The sequence below is a fragment of the Garra rufa genome, chromosome 12, assembly GCF_049309525.1.
Source record: "Garra rufa chromosome 12, GarRuf1.0, whole genome shotgun sequence".
Classification (NCBI taxonomy): Eukaryota; Metazoa; Chordata; class Actinopteri; order Cypriniformes; family Cyprinidae; genus Garra; species Garra rufa.
Genome location: NC_133372.1, coordinates 47,791,879 through 47,818,903, shown reverse-complemented (window position 1 = coordinate 47,818,903; position 27,025 = coordinate 47,791,879). Strand labels below are relative to the sequence as shown.

General features: G+C 34.5%; 2 protein-coding genes across 2 annotated transcripts in view; both read right to left on the bottom strand.

The window, feature by feature from the left end:
• Nucleotides 1-616: 616 nt before the first annotated feature.
• Nucleotides 617-4,817, bottom strand: LOC141346689 (transcription factor MafAa). The gene has a single exon (XM_073851627.1). The coding sequence runs from the start codon at nt 4,068-4,070 to the stop codon at nt 3,132-3,134; it is 939 nt and encodes a 312-aa protein (XP_073707728.1). The 5' UTR covers nt 4,071-4,817; the 3' UTR covers nt 617-3,131.
• A 12,089-nt stretch (nt 4,818-16,906) lies between these two features.
• The window catches only part of LOC141347648 (uncharacterized), a 90,208-nt gene continuing 80,089 nt past the window's right edge, over nt 16,907-27,025 (bottom strand). Inside the window, exons 10-12 of the mRNA XM_073852631.1 lie at nt 22,579-22,742; nt 22,275-22,441; nt 16,907-17,339 (exon numbers count right to left, since the gene is read on the bottom strand). Coding sequence (XP_073708732.1) covers nt 17,269-17,339; nt 22,275-22,441; nt 22,579-22,742 — 402 coding nt within the window. The 3' untranslated portion in view covers nt 16,907-17,268. The remainder of the gene's footprint in view (nt 17,340-22,274; nt 22,442-22,578; nt 22,743-27,025) is intronic.

Below are 27,025 nucleotides of genomic sequence, written 5' to 3'. Positions count from 1 at the left end.
ATAATTTTAAGTTTATTTTATTACTCCGGTAAACTAAAAAGTGAACGCGACTAAGCATTTTAATTAATTAAACAAACATTTAGTGTCACTCAAAATTAATTTCTTCTTATTGGTTTAAATATGAGACGTTTGAGAGCTATAATAAGAATAATAAGAATACGAAGAATTACGAATACAAATCACCGTTTGCTGGTTTGTGTATGTATCTTTTAGCTTTCATCTAATGAGTCATTTTGTGTAAACAAACCGTTTTAATTATAAACGAATGTCACGTTGTACCGAGCAATATGAACTTATGTTCATTTTAAGATTATACAATAAATCTCTATGCCACTTCACACCTCCATAGTATAAAAATTAATCATTATAATTTATTTTTGAAAATGTATACAAATATAATAACCAGTTTTGAAATAGTACGATTCGTGTGCCTTATGCGCAATGAGGCACGGCGTTTTATACAAGAAACCAATCGTCATTTTTTTGCGTTTGTGTTTAATTTCATCTGTCATTTAAGCCTAATAGGTGGCACTGAAAAAAATGAATCTTATAACAATAGATCACATATTTTAACCATGAAAAGACACTTGTTGAGTGATGGGAAAACAGGCTGATGCATTTGACAGGAGTTTTTATTAAACATTATGAAAACAAGATTCTGAACAACATTCCATTTCGAAACATTTTGGTTTGGACTTACTGACACGTAAGGACATTTATAATTTCGATAAATATATAGAAATTATAAACTATGTACAGGTTTTTTTCTTTTTTTCCATTTTATTTATTTATTTTTTTTTACATAAGACAGCACACACGACAGCACATGTGGTTATGTAACCTCAAGCCGCTGTGCCTCAAATTAGATCAATAGACAGAGAGATTGCTTCATATCGAACTGTATCATCATTCATAATTCATAATTTAACCGAAAAAAAGAATCAGTGGTTTTCAGGTGAGATATCAAGCAGATACTAACCCAGGTAAAGGAGCATACTTGAAGACCTTATTTTACGAGTCTGGCCGATAGATCTGTTAGGAAACTAAGCATACACAGGTCGGAAAGAATTTGAAAACTGATTTAAGATAATTTACGTGCATTAGATAATCCACTTTGGCAACTTCGTTATTTAGCCTGAACAAGATGGGCTATATTTCAACCTCAAATGCGCATTATTACTTCTAGCAAAGTTTGCACACAAGCCCTCTATTATTGTTGAATTATATCCGCGTTTAATCTCTTGACATCTACCTGTAGTGTAATTCAGTATGGTCGGAAGCCTATTATCATCACAATGTTGTAATGCAAAACAATAGGCAACTGCTTTATACAGAGTATGCTACAGTTTTATTATGTCATAATAAGTTAAAACAACCATTCTTGTCCTTCTAACGACGGCTGTCATATATTTGAAGTTAACAGTTTTATGTCATTTGTCATCCCGGCCATTAAGACAAATATATGTAAAAAAAAAAAAAAAAAAATCTTTAAGAGATGATCTTGGTTATTTTTGATATCCATGTCTAACCGGTTTTCTACATAGCTTCATTTATTTTGAAATACAAAATTCACATAATCAGAGCTTCTGTTAATTGCTTTCGAATTTGGTGCATAGAATATTAGCAGCAATTAAAGTCCTTGTGTTTATATGCACTTTAGATCGACTAACTATGTCCACCATAACAGCAATTCGATTAACACAGAGGAAAAGAAATGTTATATAAATCCCAATTCTTCGAATCGTAGTGCAGTAGGCTTCCTTTGAAATTGTACATATTCAATAGGATGAGAATATCTTTGTCATTTGCATGCTACTACATACAAACATCGTATTAAGACGTTTTAAATAATCAAGCAAAAAAGACTTTAAAAAGAAAGTTAAATTAACACACCATTTGACCTCTACATATGTACAAGTGGGAATAAATAACTCTGGCTCAGTTCGGTGTTTTTTTCTCATTTGTTCTTATTCTGTACTTTTAAACAATACAAAAAGAAATGCGAGAACGGATTTCATGTGATTTCGCAGGTACGCATGAGTTCCTTCACATACACGGTTTATGTCGAGCAGAAGAAACGAAAAAAAAGAGAGAAGAGAGAGTGATTAAGGGCCATGCTTTTCATCCAAGTGCTGTATGAGGAAGAGATAGAGAAAGGACCTGGCGCGTTTGGAGTACCATACATGTCCCGCATGCAGGATTGGTGGGGTAATGCAGACTTGAGCAATGCTTGAGGGCCCTCAAAGTTCATAAGTCCCCTCAACCTCAGTTCGTGACTGAGAAAGGTCAAGGATGTATTGCTGTCTCCCTTTCTCGCTTATAAGTGTTTAAATATTAGCATTGTTCCTTACAAAGTCCCTTCACAGGCTGAAGTTTCGTTTCCAGTATGTTCTCATCGCCATTAAGACTCGTCAATCCGAAAGGATAAAACAAAAAACAAAACAAAACAAAAAAACAAACAAACAAACAAAAAAAAAAGGATTAAGGAAGCGGCTGTATGTCTTTAAACATGTCGGACTTTGCAGTTACACTATCACTAAAAAAAAAAAAAATGAAAAACACAGATTTACAGAATCCAAAACTGATGGGTCTTTGGAGGTTATGCGTGATCCCATATTTTGATCGGAGGTCTTATGAAGTAGAAGGGTCCGTGCAGTATCTGTGGAAGATAATCCTAACATTACACTAACCTTAAGACTTTTATGGTACAGTAATATATGTACACAAATAATGAGTAAAGACTTTAAATATGTCGCTGTAATGTTAGACTCTACACTCTTAAAAATAATGATTCTGAATGTTTCGTTTCAGTACTTCAAGGACTTGACCTGCTTGTCAATAACCATTTTGGCGGTAAAAAGTGCTTATGAGTTCTCTAGATTTGCATATTGGGTTTGGGGTTCTTTGAAGCACCAGTACATGGATGTTTATCTAGAGTCATTGAGAATAAAATATTTGTGGAACTTAAAAAGGTTCAGACCTTTATTTTTAAGAGTGTAGCTATGTTTTAAAGTGGACACTGAGTATTTAAGATAAGAACTGCAAATAAAATTCACACTGAAAATCATAAAAATTAAGGTTTAAAAAAACGAATACGTTGGTGCGGAAAAAGTCTTTAACAAGAATCACTCTCACATGAAGAATTCCGTGGAAGTGGTTTTCCCGTGATTGCCGTTGGACGGGTCCCGAGTGTTGCCGCCTACGTTGCCGCCGCCGTTAAAGGTTCGGCTCGCAAGCTTCTCGTACTTCTCCTTGTACAGGTCCCGCTCTTTGATCAGACGCGCCACGTCTTGCTTGAGTTGCTCCACCTGGCTCTGAAGCGTGCACTTTTCGCTCTCGAGCATGTGGCGCTGCTGTACGCGCTTGTAGCGGCACGACTGCGCATAGCCGCGGTTCTTCAGGGTTCGCCGTTTCTGCTTGAGACGGATCACCTCTTCTTTGCTGAAGCCTCTCAGTTGCCGGTTGAGCTCGCGAACTGTCATGCTCACCAGCTGCTCGTCTGAGAAGCGGTCCTCGAGGCGCGCGTGCGCGTGGTGGCCGTGGTGATGATGGTGGTGGTGGTGCACCGGGTGGTGGTGTCCGTTGGGGGCCGTCGAGAGGTCTTCTCCGACGTATTGCTGACCGCGGAATCCCTCGTAGGGTTGATGGTGATGGTGGTGGTGCGCGTTACCGATAAGCGCTTCGACCGCGTCCTCGGGCGTCAGGTTGAGGGCCTCTGGACTGATGTGATGCTGGTAGTTGGGAATCCAGTAGAGATCTTCCAGCTGCGGCTTGCCCGAGGAGCCCTGGTTGTTGTTGCCATTGTTGTTGTTGTTGACGCCATTTCCGAGGTTCTGACCAGGCTGAGATCCGGGGCTGGGAGCGCAGAAACTGGGCGAGGAAGGCACCGAGGAGCAGGGTGTGCTGATTGGGGTGGAGGATAGCGAGCCCGGGGGCAGGCGGTGGCAATAGCGGTCGGCCTCCGGGGGCTCTTTCTTGACTTCAAACTTCATGAGGTCGAAGTCGTTGACATATTCAATAGCCAGGGGGCTGTTGGGCAAATCTGCGCTCATGGCGAGATCGGTGGCCATGTCAGTCCATGCGACACCTACCCTAACAGCCAAAGCGACACGCGTGGGTTTCACTGGGATTACGATGAAAAGGACTGAAGATGAGCGCCCAGGGTTTAATACATAAGCACGGGCTTCTATTTATAGTGCAGTGAGATATACGTATGCCCATGCATGTAAATGTACTTATACACCTGCCAGTTTGCCTCTTGTTGACAACTTATCCCAGGTCAATTTCACGCGTTAATATCACTGGCCAGGGCGGCAGAAACTTGAGACTCGTGAATTCAAAACCACCAACCTGACTCGTCCTCGCTTCACCGTGACATGTGGTTTCAGAGAAATCGTCCTTTGACTAAGAGACTTCAAATATCCTTCTTCACCTCCGTGTTTGAAGTTCCGGAGGCAATAAACTTTAAGCTTTCACGTGAAGAAAGCGAGAACTTTCCTCGCATGTCCCAGAAAAGTCCGCTACACAGCAACTTCAGAAAGCGTTAGACTTTACCTCGAAGTCCGAAGGAATGATGCTGCTGCTTCTTCTTTTAACACAGTCACCAGCGAATGCAAACCCCAACAATGTGCGTGACAAATCTCAGTGAGTATGTAAGTTCCTTTGGTGGGACGCTCCGACGCAGCCCGACAAAGGATGCGGATGCTGAATTCTGGCTACTAAATTCACCTCTCCCTCCGCTGCCACTTTTAAAGTTAGCCTATATGGACCGCTGTCACCGTTGCCTTTCGTTAGCTAGAGCTTATTTTTGCACTGTTGTCCACCGCTGAAACGCAGTATCACTGAAGCACTGAAAGGGGCATGTACCACTTTATACACATGGCCCATCTGAGCGTCCCACCCAGAGCATGGGAAGGACCAATGGGAGGAGGCGTAGCAGTAGAAATGCATATTCCTATAGCAACGCCTCTCTGTGGCAGCTGAGCCGAACGCGCAGCAGCTGACAGGGCGCTTAAACAGGTGTTCTTCCCGCCCCCTAGCGACGCCTTCCCTGCAACCACACGTGGAAGGTAAGCGAGAGGAAAGGCAATAGCCCAGCTTGTCTTACTTAGAAAATGTTTATTTAGAACAGAGCAAACACTTCTTAAACGTTATATGCAATGCATATGCTTTGGGTGTAACTTTAAAAACACATTTATAAAACGAATTTAATCCTATATTTGATAGCAACACATGAATTTATGTTTTAAATGATCATATAATTACATTGATTTACGTAGCTCATTTTTCACTTCTAAACTAAAAGTCAGTCTTATTTATAATTGCAATAGGCCTACAATGAGAGTGAAATTATTACACACCGATAAAAAAAAAATGACGCAGTAACAATGTTTGCACTTATTTTCTCATTTAAAAACCTTAATGTGCTTCACTAAACTAGTGCAACGACAATTAGCCTAAGAGCAATATTAAAGCAATTATGCGTATTCCACGCAGCATCACATTTTCTCTCACAACCATTATTAACAATTAATTATTTATTAATTTATCAAAAGCGAGCTATCGTTTAGACTCCATATTCTAAAGAATACCTCGTGTGTTTGGACATACCGTTTAAAGTTTAAATTGATTAGATAATTATGTATTAAACTGCATATTTCCTCAATGTGCCGTAACCCCGTGAACAGTCATTCAGTGTATTGATCTGATAGGATAACACACAAGCAACTTTCCTCCCCGCTTATGACCTATAGGCGGTGATGAACTCAATAACGCGTGATCCAGCAATAAAATCAATCCACATTTCCGCCGGATAGGGAAAAATGCGCAATTTGTGCGGGTGAGTTAATTATGATCCGCCTCGCCAGTGCCAGCCACGCTCCGGATTTCTTTCGCAATTAACCTCTAATTGCATCTCGACTCATCTGCGCGGATCGACAAATAATTAAGCCCCACGCAGAGCGCGCCTTCATCACCACAGCATATGTCTTAATCAGACGAGCCAGTCTCGCTTTGAAGGAAGTACCCAAAGATGAGGGTCAGTCTAACAACCCTATGCGAAGTCCTTATTGCAGTGTAAGGATACAGAGGAATGTAGATCAATATAAAAAAGGTTTGAAACGCTTATCACAGTGCTTTGTTAAAAATAAAAGAGACAGGAGGACACTAAGTTTACATTTAATTATTTTGCCAAAGTAAGTGTTAAATAAATGATTTTTTTTTATTTAGCACTTACCTGAATAAGATATTTCACATAAAAGTTGTTTACATATAGGAAAATAATAATAGTTGATTTATAAAAATGACCCTGTTCAAAAGTTTACAGACACTTGATTCTTAATATTGTTTTGTTAGCTGAATGATCCTGAACTGTTTTTTTGTACAGTGATAGTTGTTCACGAGTCCCTTGCTTGTCCTGAACAGTTAAACTGCCTGCTGTTCTTCAGAAAAATCCTTCAGGTCTCTCAAATTCTTTGGTTTTTCAACATTTTTGTGTATTTGAACCCTTTTCAACAATGACTGTATGATTTTGAGATCCATTTTTCACATTAAGGACAACTGAGGGACTCATAAGCAACTATTGCAGAACTTATTGAAGTTGCAAGTACCTTCTGTAGCTTCTGAAGGACAATACTAAAAAAATCTCTCTCTCTCTCTCTCTCTCTCTCTCTCTCTCTCTCTATATATATATATATATATATATATATAGGAAAAATAAGAAAAATCTTTCTGTTCAAAAGTTTTCACCCCCAGCTCTTAATGCATGGTTTTTCCTTCTGGAGCATCAGTGAGTGTTTGAACCTTCTGTAATAGTTTCATATGAGTCCCTCAGTTGTCGTCAGTGTAAAAAGATGGCTATTAAAATCATACAGTCGTTGTTGGAAAGTGTTTAAATACACAAAAATGCTGAAAAACCAAAGAATTTGTGGGACATGAAGAATTTTACTGAGGAACAGTGGGCAGTTTAACCGTTCAGGAAATGTTGTCTCATCTGAATTTAAGAGAGAAACATGCGCAGATCAAGCACTGAAAACAGTTTTAAACAAATATGTCCATTTGGATGTGAGAGAACAAGAGACAACGGACTTCAAAAAATGATGGACTGTTATTTTGGTCAAAAGCGATGGTTAAAAGTAATTATGTTGTTTTTTTGTTTTGTTTTTTTTTTACAAACAGTTTTTCATTTCATAAGACATTAATTGATGGATTAGAGTTGTGTGGATTGCTTGTGGATTATTGTGATGCTTTTATCAACTCTTGTTCTGATGGCACCCATTCACTGCAGATTATCCATTGGTGAGAAATGTCGAAACAAAGTCATCTACATCCTAGTGGATGGCATTAGGGTGAGTGCATTTGCAGCAAATGTTCATTTTTGGCTGAAATATTGAGCTCAGATGCCTAATACTTGCCAGTTTGTATTAATGTATGTGTATTTTCTACCTTCAGAATCAATATCAAAATAAAATCTGCTGTTTAACTTACTTCTTACTACATCCAAGACCTCTGCTAACTTTATGTAACATGCTAAGACTTTCTTTCCAGGTGCCAATGAGTGAAATACAGACACGCTTGAGGCTCAAATCTGCCAACGGAGGAAAAAAAAAAGAAAAGCCTAAGAGGACAGGACAAATCATATCGAGGTATTTGAAGTTGAAGGTGCGCTAAGTCATTATGGAGGTTTTATCAAATAAGCATGAGTGGACCTCAAAGTCCAAGCTAAGCAGTCCGCTTTGAAAATGCCACATTTAAGAAGATCTGCCATCGTCCATTCAGTGAGCGGAGGTGGGTGGGTGTGGATGTGGCCGAGGGCTTGAGACATAAATTTTGAAGTCAGGGCTTTCATTGTGCCTTTGCATATTGGGAGTTAGCTGCTGGTGCAGTTCTACCGATTTAAGCAAAATGGACATCAGCACGTCTGAGGAGAAAGAGAGTATGATAGTGTGAAAGAGAGAAGGGGGGTTTGGACTAGACGTCTGTGAAAATGACTGAGACGGATTTGTCCGGTTAACCCCTCTTTAGCCAAAATAGTTGAGAGGTGCGAGGTGGAGTAGGGGGTTATCGGAAGCGGGTTTTTGTAGGCCTCAAAATCTCACAAATGCCTGTTCAAAGACTCAGCATACAATCAAACTAACAAGTACACAAAGTTCTGTGAAGTTCTCAGCGGAAAAAGTGAGTTAGAAAGAGCTAGATGACAGAAAATTAGAAAATGTACTAAAACTTGGAGCTTTAAAAATGGCGGAAAGATAAACAGAAATAAAGCACAAGCAGAAAGATGGGAAAGCAGTAAGAGCAGTATGAAAAAAATGACAGAGGACTGATATACTAATGACTAACTACTTGCAGTGGAAGTATGATCTTTATTGATGTGCTGGAGTCTTTGCTGAGCTGTAACAAGTTTGTCTTTTTTATGTCTAGGCGATCTATTGAGGTAGAGAAAAATTACACTTGACCTTTCATTCGTTCCTTTTCTCATTCAAGTGAGACTGTCGTGGAAAAAATGTGAATGTGTTTTCCTCCTTTCTCTCCCGCTCTCCTCCTTGGTTCTCTTTCACATGCGCTTTTACTAAAAATTGAAATATTGATCTTAATTAGAGTTTGCCGAGCTCAGCAGCTCGCGTTGAGCTTTGAGACAAGCGGCAGCAGACATCTGTCTAAGGCACTTACATCCTCGCCGTCAGAGCGAGAGAACGAGAGGGAAGGGGAGGGTGAGAAAAGAAAGACTGATTGCTCCATGAATTTCTCTTTCTCTTCCCATGCAGATAACAGATACTGGTGAGTGACCATAGTTAAAGAGCATCATGAATACAGATATATGCATCACACCACACATCTTTTGCCACTTCCTCCTTTGTGTACAAATAACCTAAAGGTTCTGACTTTACTGTACAAACTCTGATTTTAATATTACTATTAAAAAAAAAAAGAATTGAATGAAGGTTGAAGAATATTCTGCAATGTTGCATCTGAGTCTGAATAAAAAAAATAAAAAATAAAAAAAAACATTCCATTTATTTTGGCAACTTTAATGGATGTTATATGGAGAAACCAGTACTATGTTCTTTGTTGTATTAAAAAAAAGATAAAACTGAGGTTACTGAGGCATGATGTTTGGAGAATTTTAAAACTAGAAATGAGAAGCGTATAATTTTTTAAAAGCATTTACACCTTGTGCTAAATTGTACACTAACTCTAAACTTATGTATTGTCTGAGCTGTAAAGTTGTTTAAATTGTCATTTTAATGGATATTTAGACAACAAATCTGGATAATCTAAGCAACAAAGTTGCAAAGGTTAGTAAGCGATTAATAGAAGTGAATAAGGTCAATTTTGGAAGATTTAGAAATATGAAGCTTACAATTTTTTAAAGCATTTACACTTACTCTTGTGTTAAACTATACATTATTTGAGTAGTAAAGTTGTATAAAATGTCATATTAATGGTTATTTTAGAATTTTAGGCATTACATTTAGGCAACAAAGTTGTAAAACTGAACTTTTCACAGCAAAATGTAGTAAGCGATTAATAGAAGTGAATAAGGACAATTTTTGAAGGATTTTAAAGCAAAAATATGAAACATATAATTTTTAATAAGCATTTACATCTAGTCGTGTTAAATAGTATATATTATTTGATTAGTAAAGTTGTATAAAATGTCATTTTAATGATTATTTTAGAATTATTGGCATTACATTTAGGCAACAAAGTTGTATATCTAAACTTTACACAGCAAAAGGTAATAAGCGATTAATAGAAGTGAAAAAGGACTTTTTTTGGAGCTTTTAAAAGCAGAAATATGAAATGTATAATTTTTTAAAAAGCATTTACACCTAGTTGTGTTAAATTGTATATATTATTTGAGTCGTAAAGTTGTATAAATTGTCATATTACTGGTTATTTTAGAATTATTGGCATCACATTTAGGCAACAAAGTTGTAAAACTGAACTTTACACAGCAAAGGTTAGTAAGCGATTAATAGAAGTGAATAAGGTCAATTTTTGGAGGATTTAAAAGCAGAAATATGAAACATAGAATTTTTAAAAAAGCATTTACACCTAGTTGTGTTAAACTGTATATATTATTTGAGTAGTCAAGTTGTAATAAATGTCATATTAATGGTTATTTTAGAATTTTAGGCATTACATTTAGGCAACAAAGTTGTAAAACTGAACTTTTCACAGCAAAATGTAGTAAGCGATTAATAGAAGTGAATAAGGACAATTTTTGGAGGATTTAAAAGCAAAAATATGAAACATAATTTTTAAAAAGCATTTACATCTAGTCGTGTTAAATAGTATATATTATTTGAGTAGTAAAGTTTTTATAAAACGTCATTTTAATGGTTATTTTAGAATTTTAGGCATTACATTTAGGCAACAAAGTAGAAAACTGTACTTTACACTGCAAAGGTTAGTAAGCGATTAATAGAAGTGCATAAGGTCAATTTTTGGAGGATTTAAAAGCAAAAAAAATGAAGTTTACAATTATTAAAAAAGCATTTACACCTAGTCATGTTAAATTGTATATATTATTTGAGTAGTCAAGTTGTATAAATTGTCATATTACTGGTTATTTTAGAATTATTGGCATTACATTTAGGCAACAAAGTTGTAAATCTAAACTTTACACAGCAAAAGGTAATAAGCGATTAATAGAAGTGACAAACGACTTTTTTTGGAGCTTTTAATAGCAGAAATATGAAATGTATAATTTTTTAAAAAGCATTAACATCTAGTTGTGTTAAATTGTATATATTATTTGAGTCGTAAAGTTGTATAAATTGTCATATTACTGGTTATTTTAGAATTATTGGCATTACATTTAGGCAACAAAGTTGTAAAACTGAACTTTACACAGCAAAGGTTAGTAAGCGATTAATAGAAGTGAATAAGGCCAATTTTTGGAGGATTTAAAAGCAGAAATATGAAACATAGAATTTTTAAAAAAAGCATTTACACCTAGTTGTGTTAAACTGTATACATTATTTGAGTAGTCAAGTTGTAATAAATGTCACATTAATAGTTATTTTAGAATTTTAGGCATTACATTTAGGCAACAAAGTTGTAAAACTGAACTTTTCACAGCAAAATGTAGTAAGCGATTAATAGAAGTGAATAAGGACAATTTTTGGAGGATTTAAAAGCAAAAATATGAAACATATAATTTTTAAAAAGCATTTACATCTAGTCGTGTTAAATAGTATATATTATTTGAGTAGTAAAGTTTTTATAAAACGTCACATTAATGGTTATTTTAGAATTTTAGGCATTACATTTAGGCAACAAAGTAGAAAACTGAACTTTACACTGCAAAGGTTAGTAAGCGATTAATAGAAGCGAATAAGGTCAATTTTTGGAGGATTTAAAAGCAAAAAAATGAAGTTTACAATTTTTAAAAAAGCATTTACACCTAGTCATGTTAAATTGTATATATTATTTGAGTAGTCAAGTTGTATAAATTGTCATATTACTGGTTATTTTAGAATTATTGGCATTACATTTAGGCAACAAAGTTGTAAAACTGAACTTTACACAGCAAAGGTTAGTAAGCGATTAATAGAAGTGAATAAGGCCAATTTTTGGAGGATTTAAAAGCAGAAATATGAAACATAGAATTTTTAAAAAAAGCATTTACACCTAGTTGTGTTAAACTGTATACATTATTTGAGTAGTCAAGTTGTAATAAATGTCACATTAATTGTTATTTTAGAATTTTAGGCATTACATTTAGGCAACAAAGTTGTAAAACTGAACTTTTCACAGCAAAATGTAGTAAGCGATTAATAGAAGTGAATAAGGACAATTTTTGGAGGATTTAAAAGCAAAAATATGAAACATATAATTTTTAAAAAGCATTTACATCTAGTCGTGTTAAATAGTATATATTATTTGAGTAGTAAAGTTTTTATAAAACGTCACATTAATGGTTATTTTAGAATTTTAGGCATTACATTTAGGCAACAAAGTAGAAAACTGAACTTTACACTGCAAAGGTTAGTAAGCGATTAATAGAAGCGAATAAGGTCAATTTTTGGAGGATTTAAAAGCAAAAAAATGAAGTTTACAATTTTTAAAAAAGCATTTACACCTAGTCATGTTAAATTGTATATATTATTTGAGTAGTCAAGTTGTATAAATTGTCATATTACTGGTTATTTTAGAATTATTGGCATTACATTTAGGCAACAAAGTTGTAAATCTAAACTTTACACAGCAAAAGGTAATAAGCGATTAATAGAAGTGACAAACGACTTTTTTTGGAGCTTTTAATAGCAGAAATATTAAATGTATAATTTTTTAAAAAGCATTAACATCTAGTTGTGTTAAATTGTATATATTATTTGAGTCGTAAAGTTGTATAAATTGTCATATTACTGGTTATTTTAGAATTATTGGCATTACATTTAGGCAACAAAGTTGTGAAACTGAACTTTACACAGCAAAGGTTAGTAAGCGATTAATAGAAGTGAATAAGGCCAATTTTTGGAGGATTTAAAAGCAGAAATATGAAACATAGAATTTTTAAAAAAAGCATTTACACCTAGTTGTGTTAAACTGTATACATTATTTGAGTAGTCAAGTTGTAATAAATGTCACATTAATTGTTATTTTAGAATTTTAGGCATTACATTTAGGCAACAAAGTTGTAAAACTGAACTTTTCACAGCAAAATGTAGTAAGCGATTAATAGAAGTGAACAAGGACCCTTTTTGAAGGATTTAAAAGCAAAAATATAAAGCTTATAATTAAAAAAAAAAGCATTTAATCTAGTCGTGTTAAATTGTATACATTATTTGAGCAGTAAAGTTGTATAAATTGTCATATTAATGGTTATTTTAGAATTATTGGCATTACATTTAGGCAACAAAGTTGTGAAACTGAACTTTACACTGCAAAGGTTAGTAAGCGATTAATAGAAGTGAATAAGGTCAATTTTTGGAGGATTTAAAAGCAAAAAAAAAAAAAAATGAAGCTTATAATTTTTAAAAAAGCATTTACACCTAGTCGTGTTAAACTGTATATATTATTTGAGTAGTCAAGTTGTATAAATTGTCATATTACTGGTTATTTTAGAATTATTGGCATTACATTTAGGCAACAAAGTTGTAAATCTAAACTTTACACAGCAAAAAGTAATAAGCGATTAATAGAAGTGAATAAGGATTTTTTTGGAGCTTTTAATAGCAGAAATATGAAATGTATAATTTTTTAAAAAGCATTTACATCTAGTCGTGTTAAATAGTATATATTATTTGAGTCGTAAAGTTGTATAAAATGTCATTTTAATGGTTATTTCATGGTTTTAGGCGTTATGTTCAGGCAACAAAGTTTTAAAAGACATAGCAAATGATAGTGTTACTCTGTCAAACTGAAATTATGTTAATATTGTTTATGTCTTGTGGTTATATATTTTAAAGTTGCCAAATTCATTTTACACTACCAGTCAAAAGTTTTTGAACAGTAAGATTTTTAATGATTTTTAAAGAAGCTCTTTTGCTCATCAAACCTGCATTTACTTGATTTATTTGGAAAAACAGTCAAATTTTGAATCATTTTACTGTTTAAAATAACTGTTTTCTATTTGAATACATAAAATGTAATTTATTCCTGTGATTTCAAAGCTGAATTTTTAGCATCATTACACAAATCATTCTAATATTCTGATTTGCTGCTCAAAATACATTTATTATTATTATTACTATTATAATGCTGAAAACAGCGGAGTAGGACTTCTTTCAGGTTCTTTGATGAACAGAAAGTTCAGAAGAACAGCGTTTATCTGAAATAGAATCTTTTGTAACATTATAAAAGTCTTTATAATTACTTGTGATCAATTTATAATGTTTTGATCAATTTGAACAAACATTTTTAAAACATTGATAATTATAATAAGCAATGTTTCTTGAACAGCAAATCAGAATATTAGAATGATTTCTGAAGGATCATGTGACACTGAAGACTGGAGTAATGATGCTGAAAAAGTAGCTTTGATCACAGAAATAAATTACATTTTAAAATATATTAAAATAAAAAACAGTTATTTTAAACAGTAAAAATATTTTTAAAATGTATTGTTTTTGCTGTACTTTGGATCAAATAAATGCAGGCTTGGTGAGCAGAAAAGACTTCTTTAAAAAACATTAAAAATCGTACTGTTCAAAAACTTTTGACTGGTAGTGTATGTGAATATTTCATACATGTATCTGACAAGACAAAATTAATTTTGTGGTAAACAAAATTATGCAGAATATTCTTCAGTTAACTCTAGTGTTAAACTTTTATGTTTTACCGTTAAAGTTGTAAAAAGGTATTTAAATAGTCATTTTAAGGTTTTAGGCATGACATTTAAGCAACAAAGTTGCAAAAATAGACCCAGCAAACATTAGTCAAAATGAAACCATGTTAACATGCATATTGTTTCTTGTGGTTATTTATTTTTAAACCATAATTTGCCCTACTTCCAATATAAGCACCTCACATTTTTCAAAATATATATGTTTTTAAATAACTATTTTTATTTTGATAATCAACATTGTGCTACAAGTCAACTGAGCTCAACTTGTATGAACCCAACATTCTTATAAAATAAAATCTGAAAGCTAGAGCCACAATGGAAATAAGACAAATAAGCTAAGGAAGGTTAGGTGATGTATGACAACTTTAGTTGATTTTACAACACCCATATCAACATGCATTCCTATGAAGTATTCCTTCCTGCATGAACGATTAAATAGAAGAGAAAGATCAGAGAAGTCAAATGAGGGAGTGTTTTCCTTCCCTCCATCCCTCTATGTCATCGTAAACGTGGCTCGCATCATGGGCAAGGCCTTTATCTCGTTAACACGGCGGCAGGCTTGTCAGTGCCAGCGAGTGTGTCGTGTTCCGCAGCGAGACCCTCGCCACGGTGTATTAATGCCCCCTGTCGTTGCTGCCGGCGACGGTTAACCAGGTTTCCTGTCGCGACCGGCAGTCGTTTGTCACAGAGCACGGAGCACGAGGCCTTGGTTCAGCAGAGCATTAATAGTCTGAATATCAGCAGTCTCCGCACAGTGAGGGGCGTTCAAGGGATTACAGCTCCCATCATCCTCTCTGTACCACTGTTTAACACTCAACATACTAATTACATTACCCGACGGAGAAGAGGGAGACGAGGAGGAGGAACGCAAGAGGCAAACGGATCCTCAATCAAATGCGCATTTTAGGAAAAGACAGGGAGAAGAAAAGGAAAATGACATTGTCAGAAATTAGTTGTGATGGATTTGGTCAGACAGCAGTTAGAGAGGGAAAAAGTGAGAGGTGAAGAAAAATGAGTTTTGAGGAGTGTGAGGGAGGCGTAACGTTTTTTTTGTTTCCTATAGATTCCTTAAGACTCAATTACAGTGACAGACATGCAGCCATGAGCGATGGTCTTCCACCTGCCTCACAAGACGTGTCGAAAAATGCAGATACTTTTTACGTTAAATGATGTTATTCAGAAAACAACTTGGAAGTGGTTTGTTATATGGTTTAATAACTGAAAAATTGGTCAAATATTGAAAAATTGTTGGTTTTCACACATATATTCGACCTTGGACCACAAAATCAGTCTTAAGTAGCACAGGTGTATTTGTAGCAATAGCAAAAAATACATTGTATGGGTCAAAAATGTTGTTACCTGAATGATCCACAGCTGTTTTTTTTAGTGATTGTTCATGATTCCCTTGTTTGTCCCCAAACAGTTAAACTGCCTGCTGTTCTTCTGAAAAATCATTATTCTGTTTTTTTTTTATTTTAATTTAATTTTATTTTTTTTAGCATTTTTGTGTATTTGAACCCTTACCAGCAATGACTGTATGATTTTGTGATCCATCTTTTTTACACTGAGGACAACTAAGGAACTCATATGCAACTATTACAGAAGTTTCAAACACTCACTGATGCTCCAGAAGGAAAAACGATGCATTAGAGCCAGGGGTGTAAACTTTTGAACGGAATGAAGATGTGTACATTTTTCTTATTATACTTAAATATCATATTTTTTTAATTTATTACTGCCCTTTAGAAGCTACAGAAGATACTTGCATGTTTCCGAGAACACAAAATAAGTAAAATTTACCCTGATCTTCAAATGTAAAAAGTTTTCACCCCCTGGCTCTTAATGCATTGCCTTTTCTTCTGAAGCATTATTGAGCATTTGAACCTTCTGTCATAGTTGCATATGAGTCATTGTTGGAAAGGGTTCAAATACAAAAAAATGCTGAAAAAACAAAGAATCTGTGGGACCTAAAGCATTTTTCTGTAGAACAGCAGGATGTTCTTTACATCCACCTGCCTCACCACACGTGTCGAAAAATGCTTTTTATGTTAAATGATGTTATTCAGAAAACAAACTGGGAGTGGTTTGTTATATGGTTTAATAACTGAAAATTAATGTCAAGTAGCACAGGTATATTTGTAGCAATAGCAAAAAATACATTGTAAGGGTCAAAATTATCTATTTTTCTTTTATATGCCAAAAATCATTAAGTAAAGATCATGTTCCATGAAGATATTTGGTACATTTCCCACTGTCAATAAATTAAAACTTAATTTGATTAGTAATATGCATTGCTAAGAACTTCATTTAGACAACTTTAAAGGCGATTTTCTCAATATTTAGATTTTTTTTTGCACCCTCAGATTCCGGATTTTCAAATAGTTGTATCTTGGCCAAATATTGTCCTATTTTACATCAAAGGAAAGCTTATTTAATAAGCTTTCAGGCGATGTATAATTCTCTATTTACAAAAAATGGAACCTTATGACTGTTTTTGTGGTTCAGGTTCACATATGCAAACACGCTCGCAAATAAAGACGCAGTCGTGCAAATCACAAAGCAATTTTATTTAGTAATTTCAATTTTTTGAAAATACATACAAGCTTACATTTGAAATGATAAAATTTCTCTGCATAAACCACTACAGAAATGCCATTTTAAAAGTCCCTGAGAATTACAAATGCATTTACATTTTGAAACTAACTTCAAGAACTCAGAATATGAGTGTTTTTTCAGAGCAGTATTTGATGATAACGCATAAATTTAGTTCTGTAATGGTAAACATTTCTGAACATATTCTTAGAAATGTTTAATCAGTTCTTAGAATTGCATTTCCTGAAACCAAACATGTGACTTCACGGCAAAAACACTTAAGTAAACTATTTTGTAGCAGGAGAATTTCTTATTTTTAAACTAAAAATTAAGTTAAAAATGTTTCATTATGGTTTATTAACTGATTAAAACACCCACCATCAGCCTTCCTTTGGCGAGCTTTCTGTCTGTGTTGTAGATAAGAATCGTGGCTTGATATGTAGTCTCTTTCCTGTAACAGACAGAAGAAAAGAGAGGAAAAATTCCACGAGGAAACAGTGCATTTTTTTTTAATGTTTTTGAGAAAGTGAATTATGATTTGGTTGCACAGCAGTAACTGAAGCTAAAAGTGAAAGTAGAGAAAACTTTGATTTGTAAAAACAAGGCAGACAGACAAGAAATAAATAGCACCTGCTATATAATGACAGGAACAGCTATCGCTCTGTTTTTACTGATAGAGGAGTGACAAAGGAAAGTGTGATTGTCTCAGGGTGAGTGATAGCAGAGAGACGGAGGGAGAAAGAAAAGACGCAGGCAGTGATGCATAGATTCTGTGCTAATTTATGCAAAGCAGGGAGAAGTTTGTCTGGACGGCCACAATCTTTAGAGTGAGAGTTAAACTGTCATTAGTAACAATTAACTGCTCTTGGTGTGAATGTGGTTGTACCAGGAGGAGGCAACAGTAACACCTCACCAGGGTTGGGAATTATATATCAGTGGCATTTCCTCTGAGGAGGCAAGGGAGGCAGTGCCTATTCAAAATATTGGTTGAGAAACAAATTCGTAGTTCAAAAATAAAACATTGTCTAACAGCACCACCAGCAGGTAAAGTTTAAGTGGGAGTCTGCGTCTCTCTCGCCTCCCCTGAGCCCTTTGAGTTTTAACAGTCCCGCAAAAGCATGCGGTGAGTTTGGTGGGGGGTAAGTGAGAATGAATGGGGGAAAGTCATGTGAGAGGAGGCAATGCCTCTATTGCAATATAATTGGACATGACTGGTTATTTTCGGCTGAGATTGGTTCATGCGATAAAATCCTGCCTCTTGTGTTTCGTGCGCGTTCTGTGTTCACAAGTCTGAATGAACAATATAATGGCGTTAATGGGAAGACTAATTAAAACAGTAATGAAACAACTCATATATTTAGATATAACCACTTTGTTCCATCAAAAATATGATCTGGAAGTTTTTAGTGAGTAATCAGCAAGAAAACCCTCTGTGTCTGTAACCAATATTTACCGAGCTTTGATGACTGATGATCTGAAAAATTAAAAAATAGTTCAAAAGTTAACTATTGAAAAGAATAGCTGAACATAAGTTACTGCCTTGAGTTATTATTTTGGAAAAAAATAATACACTAACTTAACGAGATTCATACTTAGCTTTGATAAATAGAATATTGATTCTATTTTAAATGTAAAAATATAAAATAGTTTTTATTTTTAATTTTTTCTGACAGTGAAAGTAATGTTTATTGAAGCAAGAAAATGTGATTGGGACATGAATTTACATTTGATAAAAAACAACAAAAATAAATAAATAAATAAAGTCAAAGGTTTACATACACCTTGCAAAATGTTAATTACTTTACCAAAATAAGAGGGATCATACAAAATGCATGCTATTTTTTATTTAGTACTGGCCTGAATAAGATATTTCACATAAAAGACATTTACATGTAGTCCACAAGAGAAAATGAATTAATAAAAATGACCCTGTTCAAAAGTTTACATACACTTGAGTTCTTAATACTGTGTTGTTACCTGAATGATCCACAGCTGTGTTTTTTTAGTGATAGTTGTTCATGATTCCCTTGTTTGTCCCCAAACAGTTAAACTGCCTGCTGTTCTTCAAATTCTGTTTTTTTTTTTTTTTTAAGCATTTTTGTGTATTTGAACCCTTACCAACAATGACGGTATGATTTTGAGATCCATCTTTTTACACTGAGGACAACTGAGGGACTCATATGCAACTATTACAGAAGGTTCAAACACTCACTGATTAAGAGCCAGGGGTGTAAACTTTTGAATGGAATGAAGATGTGTACATTTTTCTTATTATACTTAAATATATATTTTAAATTTAGTACTGCCCTTCAGAAGCTACACTTGATACTTGAATGTTTCCCAGAAGACAAAATAAGCTAAATTTACCCTGAGCTTCAAATGTAAAAAGTTTTCACCCCCTGGCTCTTAATGCATTGCGTTTTCTTCTGAAGCATCATTGAGCAATTGAACCTTCTGTCTCAGTTGCATATAAGTCATTGTTGGAAGGGTTCAAATATAAAAAAATGCTGAAAACCACAGAATTTGTGGGACCTGAAGGATTTTTCTGAAGAACAGCAGGCAGTTCAACTGTTCAGGACAAACAAGGGACTCGTAAACAACTATCACAAAAAAAAAAGTGGATCATTCAGGTAACAACATAGTATTAAGAATCAAGGGGATGTAAACTTTTAAACAGGGTAATTTTTATAAATTCAACTATTATTTTCTCTGGTTGACTATATGTAAATATCTTTTATGTGTTTATATCTTCTTCAGGTCTGTACTAAAATAAAAAAATAACATCATGCATTTTGTATGATCCCTCTTATTTTGGTAAAATAAAAACGTTTTGAACTTTTTCATTCTAAAACATTCTGAACTAAACTTCATGCTATGACGAGGTAAATTTGAGAGCAGCAGTTTTCCAGTCTGTAAACAGCAGATGATTTCAGACAACAGGATGAGAAAGTGACATGTGAAAAGCCATGGTGGTCTGGTGGGCACCTGTGCTATTCTGAGACACAGGGCTGCCATCAATGATCCCGAAGGGGAACTGATCTGGAATTTGGCATGAGGCAAATAGGAAGTTGGCAGAGGGATGCGTGTGTATGTATAACAAGCATAAATTTGTCTAAATATGCAGACATGATGCAGAAATAAACTTGCCATCACTTACGAAAGCTTTGCAAGCAGAAGAAAACCCTACATGTATGAACATGAGCTAAAACAGCAAAAATAAAAACAATTTAGAAACACAGAAGTTTACATACAGAGAAGAGAGTGAGTATATGCCACGCTTCAGTATGACCATATGATTGCGAAAAGATACTGTTAGGGTGTGAAGTCAAAGGTTAATGATAGCAGTTTCTGTTCTGCAGTAACTAATTTAAGCAAGGAAGTATGAAAGCATGACAAAGGAGAAGACTAGAGAGTTAAAGCGTTCAGATGGATTCTAAAAATTAGTTTCTCAGAACCTTTAGGAGAAGTTGATCATTTCTTGCTGGAAAAATGTCATGTGTGTGAGTTTGCGTAAGGGCAGTATATCAGTTTGTCTTATTGAGTGTGGAGAGAGAAAGACACTGTCCCATAGGGTGCGGCTGGCATGTGTGTGTGTGTGTGTGTGTGTGTGTGTGTGTGTGTGAGAGAGAGGATATAGGGGCCCCTCTCCACTAATCCTCTATCAGTGAGACTGACATGCCAACTTCAGCTGTGCCTGTCCTTAACAACAAACCTAAATATTAGTAACCCCTCAGTAAGTATTATATACCTTATGCAGGCCCTCTCTTAAATAATACCAACCTCCTCGATATTATTAACCCCATCAGTAACCCAACTACATACTCCATAAATATTTATTACCTCCTTACTCTTTATATATACAGTGACCCCAAAAAGTATTTGGACTCCAAAGCCACACTGAACAAGCCTATTTTAAATTTATATGAATATAGTACTGCAATGTGTAAGATTCAAAACATCAATTTGGAAGACCTTTTCTTAGAGCTGAAATTATTATTATTAAATATTTTTCTATTTACTTGAATTTTTGGTGTGCATATTAATTTAGAGTGATCTCCTCATTTTTTTTACATAGGTGTCCCAGCAGATTAACAACAGGTGTACTTGTCTATGGACATGAAAATGCTTAAAACATTTTATCTAATTCTTAAAAACTTGAAAAAAATGTTGACTTTTTTCTCAGAATTGAGATATATACTTGCAATTGCGAGTTATAAAGACAGAATTGCGAGAAAAAAAACTCACAATTCTGACTTTTTTTATATATCGCAATAATTTTTTTTCTCATAATTGTTTAACACAAACTCACAATTCTGACGTTTTTCCTCACAATTCTGAGTTTATATCTCACAATTGTGAATTTTTTCTTGTAATTCAGAGTTTATAACTTGCAATTCTGATTTTTTTCAGAATAACCTGATATAAACTCACAATTGTGAGATATAAAATCTGAATTGTGAGATAAAAACTCACAATTCTGCCTTTTTTCTTGCAATTCCAAATTTATATCTCTCAATTGTAATTTTTTTCTTAGAATTGTAATACAAACTCACGATTATGACTTTTTTTCAGAATAGCATGATAAAAACTCACAATTCTGACATTTCTCTTGCAATTCCAACTTGTTTGTCAGAATAAACTCTCCGTTGTGAGATATAAAGTCAGAATTGTGAGATAAAAACTCACTATTCTGACTTTTATTTTGCAATTCTGAGTTTATATCTCGCAATTCTGACTTTTCCCACAATTCTGATTAAAAACTCACAATTCTTTCTCACCGTTCAAGACTTTTTTTGTCAGAATAGCCTTATATAAACTTATAGTTGCGAGATTTAAAGTCGGAATTGAGATTAAAAACTCACAATTCTGACTTTTTCTGACTATACAAACACAATTCTGATTTTTTTTTCTGATATAACGCACAATTTCTAGATATAAAGCAACAATCCTCATAAACTCAGAATTGCGAGATATAAACTAACAATTCTGACTTTTTTCATAGCAAATGTGAGTTTGTATCTTGCAATTCTGACTTTATTTTTCAATTACGAGTTAAAGTCCAATTCTGAGTGGGAAAAAAGACTGATATGTTCTTGCAAGTTTACGGTTTTATTTTTTATTGAGTGTCGGAAACGGATTTCCATATAAATATCATTTAAAACCTAGCAAATCTAAATGTCTTTTTGTGAAATGTTTTATCTTTCTATAAAGTACCACATGGTTTTATATTTAACTAATGCAATAACATTTATACATTAAGTGTAGCTTAAGTGTTTATATACTTTGTAGGACCAGTGTATTAATTTCATCTTCTGTTTGTTACAATTATTATTATTTTATAGTGAATCTGTTAAATCTAAAGTCCTATAGACATATAAGTACAAACCTTTGGCCTGTGGGCCTGCTGCAGGAGGGACCTTAGGGGTATCAGGATTCTCTGATATGTCAGAAGGGCTGGACAAGGAGATGAAGGAAGGCAGCTTCTCAGGACCCGAGAAGGATGAGCCCTCATCTGCCTGTATGGACTCCAGTTGTGTCTGAACTTCCTCTGAACTGAAAAGATAAAATACAATTATTCAAACAATATGCTTTATTTCAACAGTACAAAAAGGAAAAACAAAAAGAGAACACTAATTGTGTATCTATGACAATTAAGAGCTGTAAAGGCTAATGTTAGATTAGTTCCTGACCTCTTTGAAATGTCTTTAGTATGGGCTTTCTTGACCGGTACAAAGTTTGTGTTAGAGCCGGAGCGTTTCAAGCTCTGTCTGTGGTGCAGCTTGCACTTGGATCCACGTGGACACACACCGGTACTTGAGAAGTCTGGACACACCAGCGTGTGTTTCTTCTTACACTGTGAAGACAGCAGAACATTCTTAATGCTTGATTTCTTTATATCCAGACTGACAATGGATGTTTAATGGGCTGGATATGAAGATGTGGGACACTGTCAGGTTAAAAGGAAGAGATTTCATGAGTGCCACACTCTGTAGGAGTGCACTGAAGTTAGCAAAAGTAAGTGTTTGCGTGTGATCACACATCAGTAGGTGCATGTATCTGATATGTGAGAGAAGGTGAGCATGTGTTTGTGTGTGTAAGTGAGAGTAGGTGAGAGTGTCTGTGTGGCTGTGTAATTTGGGCGTAAATTGGTAGCTTCATTCTTCGGGAGACCCGATCCCTCCCACCTGTCAGAGGAGCTAATTATACCCCACTATGGGGTGAGGAGCGCTAGACGCGTGTATAAGTGAGCGAGAGAGACTGGGCGAGTGTGGGGCATGTTGCTCCAGAAATAAACAGAGAGAGAGAGAGAGAAAGAGAGAGAGAGAGTCTGTATGTGTGTGGGAGGGAAGGGTGGCTGAAGGATCGTGTGTCCGGGAACAGTGTGGACTCCCTGTCACCCCTTGGGGCAGACCGCCCAGAGACACTTTCCCCAACAGGAATCAGGTCAGAGCCAAAAGTGAGCTAAAAATGACTAAATTTACAGTTATTATGTATTATCTTGTGGTTCTTAAAAATGAGATACAGAAACCAGACAGATTTTGTTTAATTAAACCCTCAGGGAACATTAACACTGAAAACATAATTTTGTAATCCAGCTGTGCTACTTTTTTAATTGTTGCACAGATGTGTCAGGCTGCTGTTTTTTTCAGTGTCTAGCACCAAAGGCACCACATTTTTAGTTAATCAAAATGCTTATCAAGACCCCTAGTAAAACCTTTACGGTAAATGCATCCTGTGCGGACAGAAGTACAAGCCAGAAATTAAGAAGACTAACATATTAACAAGACTAAATGAAACAAAACACAACAAAAGAAAACAAATCTGGCACAAAAAACAAAAATAAAACATAAGCAAAAAGAGCAAAATACAAAAAGTACTAATTAAATATCTTAAATCAAATCAAAACACCAAACCAAGAAACAAACAAAACAGACAAGACAAAACACCAAAACAACAACAACAACAACAACAACAAAACCAAAGCAAAACCAAAAACTTCAAAATACTAAACAAAGCACTAATTAATTAAACAAACAAAAATGAATACAAATTTATTCAGGTCAAAACAAAAAACGCCAAATCAAGAAACAAAACAGAACAAAACAGAAACAAGATAAAACACCAAGCAAAAAATAAACAAAACCAAAAACTTCAAAATACAAAAAGTACTAATTAAATAAAAAATGATTACAAATTTTATTCAGATCAAAACAAAACTCCAAACCAAGAAACAAAACTAAGCAAAACAGACATAAGACAAAACACCAAGCAAAAAAACAAACAAAAAACATCAAAATACAAAAGTAAAAAAGACAAAACAAAACAGAAAAAACACAAAACAAAATACCAAACCAAAAACAAGCAAAAAAACAACAACAAAAAACTAAAAGTACTAAATAAAAAAAAATAACAAAACAAAACACCAAACTAAACTAACACAAGACAAAACACAATGCAACAAAAATAAATAAATAAATAAAGGAAATAAAATTTCAGATTTTTAGTTTACCAAAATGCTTATCAAGACCCCTAGTAAAGCCTTATGGTAAATGCATGACCAGGTCAAAAGTCCAAGCCAGATATGAACAAAACCAAACAAAACAGACACAAGACAAAACACCAAGAGAAACAAACACACACCAAAATACAAAACCAATCAAAAGCAAAATGAAATAAGAAGCTAAATAAATATCAAAACCAAAACAATACAGCCAAAAGACAAGCAAAAAAACTAAAACAAAGTATAAAGCCAAACAAAAGCAAACATGAATAAACTGACAAAAACAAAATACCAAACCAAAAACAGACACAAGACAAAACCAAGCAAAAAACAAACAAACAACAAAATACAAAATAAAGTATTAAATAAACAGCCAGATATGAAAGCAAAAAAAAAAAAAAAAAAATCAAAATACAAAACCAAACAAACGCAAACACAAAGCAAAATAAACCAAAAACAAAACAAAAACAGACACAAAAAAAAAAAAAAAAAATCAAAATACAATACCAAGCAAAACAAATGCATCCTGTGTGAACTGGACCCGGTCAACAAAAAACAAAACAATACAGAACAAAAAACAAAACACCAAACCAAGAAACAAAACTAAACTAAACAGACACAAGACAAATGACCAAACAAAACTAAAAACAAAACCTCCAATATATATATTTATTTTTATTTATTTATTTATTTTTTAAATCATAAAACACACACACACACACACACACACACACACACACACACACACACACACACACACACACACACACACACCAGGTCTGTGTCTTAGACTCAGTCACTAACCATAAAAAGACATGTATAGTGTGGCTATGGAGTCTTTAAACCCAAGATGACAGCTTTTGCTTTGTTTACTGTTATACACAAAACACTAAAAGTATATATTTTATCTATACACACAGTCTAGTCTAACTGGATTATCGTACCCAATGAATCCGGATCTCTAATGCCCCCTAAATCATCCTATAGACAACATCATCACTCACCACACTCATGGCTAATTGGCCCAATTTGCTAAATCCCTTGCCACTTGAATTCAGTCGATTCCAATTCCACCCCATTTCAGAAGAGCATTTGGGACCTTTCTTTTTTTAAACACCCATTTGTTTCTTGTTTGACTGATAACATCCATGTTGAGCTTTAATCATTCAAAGGTCCAGCAAAGGCAGATAGAACCAATGTGTAAATTGTGAGAAATTACAAGCGGCGTGAAGTGAGACAACCTGATCATACTGCATCTGGAATTTTCTGGAACTTTTCTGATTTCATGTTCACAATAATATAAACAACTTTTAATTGTGTGTCTAGTCTTTATTATAATAAAATAATTATGTTTATGGGTAAAATGGCATTATAATCACCTTTTCCCTTAAAATGTCCACATTTTAATAGGCATTTCCTTTTTTTTATAACATGAGTTTATGCAATTATAGAAGACTGATTAAAAGAGATGCTAACTGGTAACTGAATAATGTTTCAGCTAATTACAGCAAAATATAAATAGCAGGTATTCTTAATCATCAGACTGATACAGTAGAAAATAATTCAGTTGCTTAAAAATCTTCTATGTTGGGTCCCTATATGCCATTAATATGGCATATAGGATGGACCCAGGCTGTTTTGCAGTGAAATGTACCAACTATCACACTGGCATCTCCAGGGCATTTATAATTCAACAACATTGACTACATCCACTGAGTCTACTCACAGAGCATTTGATGCATATTGACCACTGAGATGGCCAGAGCTGGTTGAATCCACCAATTTCAGATTTGTTGGTTGGCTGCTACACCAAAAGGGTCCAAAAGTTATTAGGGAGAAAAAAAGGTCTTGTCTATTAATTATCAAGCTGCTACAATGGCCTCTTACAGTGAGTATTTTCTCAAATTTGCAAGGTTCATGACATCTTTTTTAGGTCTTTTTCATTAAATTGTTTTTAAGAGCTTTGTCTAATGTAAAAAAAAATTGGATTTCCATATTGCTGTTTGTATAACCTTTTGTCGAGTCTGCTGCTCTATTATTTGAAAGAGCTGACATTTTGTTGCACAGCAGTATATTATTGTGGAAGCAGTGACAGATTTACCTGCCTCTTTCATCCCCTTTTGAGGTACAAGGAGTTCTTGGCAAGTGAAATCAAAAGTCTAGTTTATAAGATCAACTTAAACCAGATCAGAATGGTAAGTTCAGCCAAAAACTAATACTGTCATTTACTCAACCTCATGTTATTCCAAACCAGGGTCAGAAATTAAGGAGGGCTTGTGGCAAAAATGGCACCAAAATGAACAAAAATGCCCTATAAATTCAAAACAAATGGGCAAAAAATACCCCTTCACAATTCAGGCATGAAAATCCCTCACCTTTTCGGTGAAATTCGCCGTTTTGAAGCAAAAAACAGGTGACCCACGTGAATCGTGTAGATCCGATGAGAAATTCTTTTTTTTTTTTTTTGGGGGGGGGGGGGGGGTCTTGGATGGTATTTATTGATAAATTCAAACTTAGTATAAAGTGGATTTGAGCCATTTCAAATCGTGAAAGCTGAGCGTCCCACGTTCGTAGACCGTGCGCGCCATCCACTGACATTTCGGGCAGAACGATGCAGCTCTATTTCATGTCTTTAG